Source organism: Otolemur garnettii, unplaced genomic scaffold (genome assembly GCF_000181295.1).
Source record: "Otolemur garnettii isolate 467f Iridium unplaced genomic scaffold, OtoGar3 scaffold00108, whole genome shotgun sequence".
In the NCBI taxonomy this organism is placed as follows: Eukaryota; Metazoa; Chordata; class Mammalia; order Primates; family Galagidae; genus Otolemur; species Otolemur garnettii.
Genome location: NW_003852503.1, coordinates 5396763 through 5407234, shown reverse-complemented (window position 1 = coordinate 5407234; position 10472 = coordinate 5396763). Strand labels below are relative to the sequence as shown.

General features: G+C 39.1%; 1 protein-coding gene across 1 annotated transcript in view; it reads left to right on the top strand.

The window, feature by feature from the left end:
• CBL (Cbl proto-oncogene) overlaps positions 1–10472 on the top strand; it is a 90425-nt gene that overhangs the window by 57880 nt on the left and 22073 nt on the right. Inside the window, exons 3-4 of the mRNA XM_023517301.1 lie at positions 6920–7066; positions 9785–9941. Coding sequence (XP_023373069.1) covers positions 6920–7066; positions 9785–9941 — 304 coding nt within the window. The remainder of the gene's footprint in view (positions 1–6919; positions 7067–9784; positions 9942–10472) is intronic.

The window sequence follows — 10472 nt, the reverse complement described above, 5'->3', positions numbered from 1 at the left end:
GTCGACTGGTCTCAGTGACTCATGCTACAGGATTACAGATACTAATACTCTGGGAGGCCAAGGCAGGAAGATTGCTTGTTGCTTAGGAGTTCAAGACCAGCCTGAGCAAGAGTGAAACCCCATCTCTACTAAAAATAGAAACATGGCCAGGCGTGGTAGCATGCCTATAGTCCCAGCTGTGTGGGAGGCTGAGGCAGGAATACCCCTGAGCTGAGAAGTTTGAGGTTGCAGTGAGCTAGATGATTCAGCAGCCTTGTGTTTTTTTTCTGTTTTTTTTTTTAAGGTGGCATCAACAAAATATAACTCCAAGCAAGAATGTTTTATGACTCACATTAGACGTTTTGTAAATAATCATATTATTTTTGATGTTGTTCTTAGTTAGTATTTGTCTGAGATGTTAACAAATGCATTTTATTTCTTTATTTCTTGCTCCATCACCGTAGGCTGGAGTGATCATAGCTCACTGCAGCCTCAAACTCCTGACCTCCCCACCCTAGCCTTCCAAAGTACTGGGATTACAGGAGTGAGCCACCCTGCCCCCTCCCATAAATGCATTTTTTAGGTAGAAAGGTTAATTTATCTCCTTTTACTAGGTTCTTTTTTCTATTTCTTCATTCTCTGTGAATCACTTTATGTCAAAGAGGTACAAGACTTTTTTCAGTATTCTGTTGGTGTGTAGGAGTGAGTACATTGGTCAGAATTCTTTGAAGGATTTTTTAGTTTACTTCATTATTCATATAAAAATAATTCCACTTATTAAAATAGTTCCACTTCCAACTTCTGCTTGTTTGAAATGGTGGTTATGATTCCTGTCGAGTTGTATTCATTTCTACTTGTGAAGCTAAAACAGTGGCTATAATTGCTCGTTTCATTTACTTGCATATTGGAGATATATAAGTCTTAGTTCCTTATTAAATGAAATTATGCACAGAAAAATGCATATCATTACTTGAGGCCTGAGGTATGAAAGGACATTTGGCTTTTAGAGTTAAGAACTAAGGTGGGGGCTCGGCGCCTGTGGCTCAAGTAGCTAAGGCCCCAGCCACATACATCTGAGATGGCGGGTTTGGATCCTGTCTGGGCCTGCCAAACAACGATGGCTGCAGCCAAAAAACAGCCAGGCATTGTGGTGGGCGCCTGTAGTCCCAGCTACTTGGGAGGCGGAGGCGGGAAACTCAGTTGAGCCCAGGAGTTGGAGGTTGCTGTGAGCTGTGATGCTACAGCACTCCACCCAGGAGAAAGATGGAAGCTTTAGAGTAGAATGTACAGTTACTTAGATGTAACTGGTTAGAGTTAAAGGTAGTACAAGATAGAGGACCTTCCTCAAATACTGTGTTTAAAGAAAAAACTGCTTGCTACTCCTGGAACCTTAGAAAGAAAAATTGTCTTCAGGGCACTTGTAAAAAATTGAACAGTTGTGTTTCTTTGTAGATCTTTGGAAAATTGTTAGAACACATTGAATGAATTGAAGTAACTGCTGACAGCATTTTGAAAAGCATTGCTTACCTTGTAATAAGCTCAAATACCCAGCATGCCTCCTTGTTCTTTACATGTTTAGACAGATTCTGCTGATTAAATTCTACCCTGTGCACTGTAGACAGTGAACTGTAAGCCTAAAGCCTTAAAATGTTATTGAACAGAATTTCAGCTCACATCAGTTACAAAATTCTCTGACCTAGGGGGTTTTATAGATTTGTTACTCCCTTTTAAGAACTCCGATGCTTAAGGTATACATCTCTGGTGGTTTTAAGAAATGTAAGCTGGCTTTTTGGGAGGCTACATCCTGGAGTAGGAAAATGTTTTAAATTGATTTTCTGTAACTATTTCAGGCAGTCTTTTGAACTGCTCTTAGATACCTGGTGCCATTACATCCTTGTGGTCAATAACATTCCCTTTTTTTGTGGCTTACTTAACAAAATAGAAAAAGCTCTCTGTCCATTATTATTTTGGTACCTATATTTTATCTGTGATCCCACAGAGTGCTAGATACCTGGTAGATTTTTACTGGAAAATTATTTGAATATCTAAAGATACCAACATGACCCCGTCTATCCAAGACTCACTCCTTGTCTTCACTTTAGGCTCAGCTTAAAAAGCAACACTCAAGAGAAGCCTCTAAGACCATCCTCTCTAAGTAGCAGCCCTGCATGGCTCTCTTCTCAGACCCTGCTTGAGTCTCTTCAAAGCACTTTTCTTTCACTGCCTGACACTCTCTCATGAGAATGTAAATGCCTTTAAAAACAGGAATGTTATTTTGTTCATTGCCACCTTCCTTCCCAGACTCCAGCATATAGTAGGCATCTAGATTATTCTGAAGGCATATTGAGGTTTTGAAATTTGTGTCAGATACTTGGTGGGATATAAATGCACATCAGAAGCGGATTCAGCCCTTGTTGTGAACAAATAATTATACCACAAGATTGGTTCTGATGATATATGAGAACTGCAGAGACAATATGGGGTGGTTTAGAGTTTCATTATTGATATATTTAGCCAGCTTCCTAAGAAGTGGCATTGAGGCTGAGTCTTATTTCAGACAAAGGAAACAGGCAGAAGCGGAGAGTTGGGAAAATAAAGAAGGGGGGTGTCCGTAAGAAAAGATAGATGTGGCTCGGCGCCTATAGCTCAAAAGGCTAAGGCGCCAGTCACGTACACCTAAGGTGGCGGGTTCGAATCCCCAGCCCGGAGCCGCCAAACAACAATGACGGCTGCAATCAAAAAATGGCCAGGCGTTGTGGCGGGCACCTGTAGTCCCAGCTACTTGGGAGGCTGAGGCAGGAGACTCGCTTGAGCCCAGGAGTTGGAGGTTGCTGTGAGCTGTAATGCCACGGCACTCTACCCAGGGGGACAGCTTGAGGCTCTGTCTCAAAAAAAAAAAAAAAGAAAAGACAGATGTACTTAGTTACATCTAAGTAACTGTACATTCTACTCTAAAGCTTCCATCTTTCTCCTGGGTTTGGCTGGAACATATTAGTGAAGAACTAAGAAACTAGTTAGAATAGGTTAGATTCAGGTCAGTGGAAAAGTGTTAGAATCTTTTGGATTTTATCCCATTGCTCCTGTGAAACATTGATTATTTTTCCTCCTATTTATTTATTTAGAGACAGAGTTTCAAGCTATCGCTCTGGGTAGAATGCCATGGCGTCACAGCTCACAGCAACCTCAGACTCTTGGACTTAAGTGATCCTCTTGCCTCAGCCTCCCAAGTAGCTGGGACTATAGGCACCTGCTACAACACTCAGCTATTTTTTGTTGTTGTTGTAGTTGTCAGTGTTGTTTTTTAGCAGGCCTGGGCCGGGTTCGAACTCCACCAGCCCCGGTGTTATGTGGCCAGCGCCCTACCCACTTAGCAGCGGGCGCTGCCAGTTTTTCCCTTTTTAAAAGATGTTTTAAATGCGGCAAGATTGGAGCTGCATAGTAGAGAGACTGAAGACTGGAATTTAAATTTAATTACTAGCAGAGTTTAAATTAGAATAACATGAAACAGAGGTAGGGTTGATAACAGATTCTCAGGAGATTAATTAACAAATCAGTTATGGAGAACAAAAGAATGAAAGAAGCAAAGATGACACTTTTAAGTTTTGAATTTGTGGGAAATAAGATGGTGTTGTCATTCAATACAGAGTAAGCAATGTGAAGAAAGCAGACTTGAGAAAATTAGTCTAATTTGGAACATGTTGCTTTGAGGTGCTAGCCTTTAAGTAGAGAAATGTGGTAGGCATTTGGGGAGCTGTCAGTGCTTAAGATTTGGTAATTATTTGCAAAATAGTTTTTGAAGCCTTGATATTGCAAAGGAAATATCTCTTAAGAAGATGGAGAAGACAGCCAAAGAAAGAACAAAAGCACGTCTGAGAACCAAGAGAGGGCAATACTGGAGAAACCAAGGAAAAATATTTTCAGGAAGAAGTAAAATTCAAACCTGTTTCTTTAGAAAGAGCTCTGTTGTAACCTCAGGGTGTGATATGTATTTTTTCCATCATCTCATGTCATTGTGCTGCCATACTGTTTAGCATAGTTATGCATAGTAGGTTCTAAATAATGTAGCATGCCTTAAGGGCATCATAGGCTCTCCCTTGCCTTTTTTTTTTTTTCCTGAGACAGAGTCTCATTCTGTCGCCCTGGGTATCGTGCTGTGCCATCATAGCTCACAGCAACTTCAGGCTCTTGGGCTCGAGCAAACATCTTGCCTCAGCCTCCTAAGAAGCTGAGACTACATGTGTGCACCACAACACTGGGCTAGTTTTTCAATTTTTAGTAGAGACAGGGTCTTGCTCTTGCTCAGGCTGGTCTCCCAACTCTTAAGCTCAAGCAATCAAACCACCTGCTTCAGCCTCCCAGAGTGCTAGGATTATAGGTGTCAACCACTGTGGCTGGTCTCCCTTTCCTATCTTTAAGCATTAACATTTCGTAGAATGTTATGTAGATGCCTGAGGTTCAAGGCCCTGATTGTACAGTCTAGTGTCCTCAAGACTTGAAATTCAGTGTTATTAAGTTATACTTTGCGGGATTTAAGTTGTAATTTACAGGTATCGACCACTGTGGCCGGCCTCCCTTGCCTATCTTTAAGCATTAACATTTGGAGGAATGTTATGTAGATGTCTGATTCAAGGCCCTGATTGTATAGTATAGTGTCCTCAAGACTTGAGATTCAGTGGTATTAAGTTGTACTTTGCAGGATTTCTGGCAAGTTGTCTGTTTCATATTTCATTTGTTATATACTCTTGATCTTGTCTGTTTTTTTCTTCTTTGATAAATGTTAGAAGTTAGAAATAATTGAAAGATCTCAAAGGAAAACAGTTAATGGGGTTTAGAGATTACATAAATACATGTATTTTTGTCTCATATTTCAGCTATTTGATATATGAATTATTTTAAACTGTCTTCAAAGAATATTAATATTTATCACTTTTGTAGATATCGTTAGAAATCAGACAGGACCTAGAAAGGCAATAGCTTGCTTTAAGTAAAAGAACAAATACCAAAAACCTGAAGCGGATGTGTTGAAAAGCTGATTAGAAAGATTTCAGCAACATTTTGCGAAAGAGTCAGGGCCAGAGAAACTTAATTATTTTGATACTGCATTTAATCTAAGAAAGACATTAATGGTGACCCCCCAGTATAGCATAAAACATGAAAAATCAATTTTTATTTAAGAAGATTTTTAGGCAGTCAGTAGTGGTTTTTTCTTTTTTGGAGAGACAGAATCTCACTTTGTCGCCCTTGGTAGAGTGCTGTAGCGTCACAGCTCACAGCAACCTCAAATTCTTGGGCTTAAGTGATTATCTTGCCTCAGCCTCCCAAGTAGCTGGGACTACAGGTGCCCACCACACCACCTGGCTATTTTCAGAGATGGTGGTCTCGCTGTTGCTCAGCTGGTCTTGAACCCATGAGCTCAGGCAAACCACTTGCCATGGCCTCCCAGAGTGTTAGGATTACAGATGTGAGCCATGCCCGGCCTAATTCATAGTGATTTGACTTCAAATTTTATGGTTCATTGTATGACAAGAATAGAGTTTTCAGTACATAACAAATTATTAGTGCAAGGGAACATAGGTAGCTTTTTAGTGTGTAACAATATCTAAAGTGTTTGTATCCTATTCTCAGTAACAATAGCATTAAAGATAAAGATAATCTGATCAAAGTACATACTGGAAAATAGAGACATCATCTGGTGTGTTAAATTGATAGGCATCTTTATAATCAACATCCATTAAACAGATTGTCAGAATAGAGTTAACTAATTGTTCAAAAACAGTAGCAGCATACTGCTAAATTAAGTGCAGCATATGCACTTATGTGGAAATTTTTGTGTGTTTTAGATATTAGCATTTCATTTTGGTAAAGGAAGAAGAATTGTTTGAGTAAAATTTACCTCTTTGAGGTCTGATTTAATGAAAACATTTGCTAGATCTGGACAGTGAAATAGTTTTCTTTGTTGGGAATTGTTATTTATCTTTAATTTGGATATGGTATGTAAAAAATATCTTTGTCTAAAAATTCAAAATAGCTAATAGAAAGCTGGAAATAATATATTTTACTTTCCTAACAAATTTATTTCTTTTGTGGTTGAGTGTTTATAACAGTACACAAGTTCTAACCTTTATTTGTTGAATTCTGTAATCTGTCATCTTAAAAAAGTAAATTTAGTCATCTTAGTTTATGCTTAGAGTTATTGGGCCTTATTATTATAATTTAAGATTAAAATCTTTATGGCTTGGCACCCGTAGCACAATGGTTACAGTGCCAGCCACATACACCGAGGCTGGTGGGTTTGAACCTGGCCCCGGCTGACTAAAACACCAACGACAACGCAACAACAACAACAAAAATAGCCAGGCATTGTGGCGGAGGCCTGTAGTCCCAGCTACTTGGGAGACTGGGGCGAGAGAATCACTTACGCCCAAAAGTTTGAGGTTGCTGTGAGCTGTGACAGCACAGCGCTCTACTGAGGGTGATATAGTAAGACTGTCTCAAAAAAAAAAAAAAAAAATATATATATATACACACACACATATATATCTTTAAAATATGACTGCAAGCAATATTTTTTTATTTACAATGTGACAGCTATTTGAATGAAAGAGATAGGAGTGGGCCAAGTGAATACAAAGGTATTTCTTCCATTGATTTGCATATTTCATATTGTAGAGTGGAACGGTTTCTGAAACTTTTCCTTGAACAAAGAATAATAGCATCACAGAATATGTAATATTGTCAACAGCACATTTCTTTCTTCATCCCCAGTTCTATATATCTTTGAATAATATTGGCTGAAAATTACATCTGAAGAGATCCCTTCTGAATATATTTTAAAGTTCATATTATCTTATATGGTAAATTTGGTACACTTAAAAATAAATTTATGAAAAATCATACATTTATGTGTTTGTTTAATTATACTCCCTGTGGTCATTTGTAGGCGAAACCTAACCAAACTGTCCCTGATCTTCAGCCACATGCTGGCAGAACTAAAAGGAATCTTTCCAAGTGGACTCTTTCAAGGAGACACATTTCGGATTACTAAAGCGGATGCTGCAGAGTTTTGGAGAAAAGCTTTTGGGGAAAAGTAAGTCTCAAAGTAATGAATGTGAACTATGAAAAAGTAAATGTTGTGAGCTTTTGGTTATGTTACATGTATTAATGAAATATTTGTAATGTGGGAAACTTTGGGAAAATAGTGAACATTGGTAAATTAACATTTTTTGCCCTATTCATTCTTTTTTTTTTTTTTGAAACAGAATCTCACCATGTTGTCCTTGGTAGAGTGCTGTAACATCATAGCTCACAGCAACCTCCAACTCTTGGGCTTAAGTGATTCTTTTACCTCAGCCCCCCAACTAGCTGGGACTACAGGTGCTCACCACAATACCCAGCTATTTTTCTGTTGCAGTTGTCAATTTTTTTTTTTTTTTAATCAGGCCTGGGTTGGGTTCAAACCCCTAGCCCCAGTGTATGTGGCCAGTGCCCTAACCTCTGAATAATGGGTGCCAAGCCTTCATTTTTCTTTTTTTTTAAGGAATAAAGCTTTGGGTTCAGCGCCAGTAGCACAGTGGTTATAGCATCAACCACATGCACCAAGGCTGGCAGGTTCCAGCCCAGCCAGGGCCAGCTGGACAACAATGACAACTGCAACAAAAAAATAAAAAAAGGCTGGGCATTGTGGCGGGTGCCTGTAGTCCCAGCTACTTGGGAGCCTGAGGCAAGAGAATTACTTAAGCCCAAAAGTTTGAGGTTACTATGAGCCATAACGCCACAGCAATCAACTGAGGGCGACATTATAAGACTCTTTCTGAAAAAAAAAGAAAGCTTTGAAGCCCATGTTCTTTGATTGAATACTTTCATTTCTCTTCCCATCCATTTTGTGTTAATGGATATTCACATTTCAAAGTATTTATTATCACAAACAGTGCTGCTGTGAGTATCATAGTTATCTTCACATGTAAGAATTTCTCCTTAGTCACATACCTTGGATTAGAATTGCTGAGGGATTTCACATCTTTTGCCTTGCTAAGTATTATTTTCCAAAGTGGTTGCACCAGTTTATATTCCATTAAGTAGTATATAAGAGTTCCAGTAGCTCCATAATTTTGCTAAGACTGCCGATGTGAGTTGGTATCACATTTTGCTATATATTCTCTGATGACAAGAAATGTGGATTATCTTTTCACATTTACGACCAGTCAGAATTCTTACTCTGACTTACTCCTGACTTATCCATTTTCCTTTTGAGTCGTTTGTTCTTATCTTATTGTGAGATACTAATTCTTGGTTAGTTACTTACATTTCAGATATCTTCTCCCAATCTGTGGCTTATTTCATTTCATTATGAGTGATCCTCTTGCCTCAGCCTCCTGAGTAGCTGGGACGACAGGTGCTTGCCCTGTTGCCCAGCTCTTATGTTTTTAAATATAAACAGAAATGTTCTTTCATATCTTCTGGAATTTTGGGTCAAAGAACTGAAAGGTTTTTTTGTAGCCAAATATAAAACTTTACAGTTGAATATACAAATTCTAATGTAAGTCTCATTTTAAAGGCCTTTAAAAAATATGTTGTTTATACATAAAATATAGACTAAATAGCAATTTTAAAAACCTAATTAAAGAGGATAGGAATAAGTTTAACTTAATACCTTTAACTTAACTACATTAGAGAAAACTTCAAGATGTCCCTTAATCTCTTACTTTTCAGTCCAGTAACTAAAGTTTCCAAAGGTAAGCAGATTGTATTTATTTCAAAGATCTTCAGAAAAGAAATTCCATAATACCTCTTGCTGGCCTTAGCTGGGGTTTAGTGACTCCTACTTTATTTTTTTATTTTATTTTAATTAATTAATTTATTTTTGAGACAGAGTCTCACTATGTTGCTCTGGGTAGAGTGCTGTGGCGTCATAGCTCACAGCAACCTCAAATTCTTGGGCTTAAGCAATTCTCTTGCCTCAGCCTCCCAAGTAGCTGGGACTAAAGGTGCCCACTGCAATACCCCACTATTTTTTTTGGTTGCAGCTGTCATTGTTGCTTTAGTTGGCCCACGCTGGGTTCAAACCCACCCAGCATCAGTGTTTGTGGCTGGCACCCTACCCACTGAACTATGGGTACCGGCCAACTCCTACTTTAAATGTTTCTTTATCTCTGTCACAACTGTGTTCTTCCTATACCCTAATCCTATTTCCTCCTATCTGCCTTGGTAGTGGGGGTTCTTCAAAGAACATAGAATGTTTTTCGAGCTTTAAAAAAGTAAGCTTAGCCAGGGGTGGTTGTGCACACCTGTGGTCCTGTTACTTGGGATGCTGAGGTAGGGGGTCCTTGGGTCCAGGAGTTGGAGGTTACAGTGAGCTATGATCACACCTCTGAATAGCCCCTGCACTGCACCATAGACAACGCAGGGAGCCCCCAGCTAACAATGTTAATTTAAATGCAAGCAGTTAGGTATTAAAAGTCTGGTCATGGATTATATTTATTATATAAAGAGTGTAAACTCATCTTCATTTCTATGCTTCTCTAATGGAATAGATGTCTGAAGAAAGATCAGACAGAGGACAATTTGTGACCTTCTGCCATAGAATAGTGGGAAGAGACTTCTGTGTTACTCATTAGAAAGTTAAGAAATGTATGCCTTACTCATTTCTTTCTGTTCTCAACCAAAATATAGCTCAGCTTCTTTAAGAGAATTGTAATTGATATTAAGAGCTTGATGTAAATGTCTTTCTTTTCCTTGATTATAGCAATGCCCAGCCAGAATTATCTTTCTTACCTCAATTTGTGCCCTCTCTCTACTCCCACCTCAGGACAATTGTCCCTTGGAAGAGCTTTCGACAGGCCCTACATGAAGTACATCCCATCAGTTCTGGACTGGAGGCCATGGCTCTGAAATCCACTATTGATTTGACTTGCAATGATTATATTTCAGTTTTTGAATTTGATATCTTCACACGACTCTTTCAGGTAGGATATTAAAAATGGTGACTAAACTCGTTACTGCCACTTGTCTAAAGAGAAAGCTTGTATTAAAAAACATAGTTGGCAGCCTAAGCCAGAGCAAGACCTCATCTCTAAAAATAGGTGGTTGTTGTGGTGGGTGCCTGTGGTCCCAGCTACTTGGGAGGCTGAGACAAGAGAATCACTTGAGCCCAAGAATTTGAGGTTGCTGTGAGCTGTGATGCCACCGCACTCTACCAGGAAAACAAAATGAGACTCTGTCTCAAAAAAAAAAAACAAAAAACCCATAATTGGGATGCCAGTCTTGGTGGCTGCAAGGCGGGTGGATTGCCTGAGCTAATGAGTTTGAGACCAGCCTGAGCAAGAGCAAGATCCTGTCTCTAAAAATATCTGGGGGTTGTGGTGGGTGCCTGTTGTCCCACCTACTCGGGAGGCAAGGAGATCACTTAAGCCCAATAGTTTGGGGTTGCTGTGTCTATGACATCATGGCACTCTTCTGAGGGTAACAAAGTGACACTCTGTCTCAAAAAAAAAAAA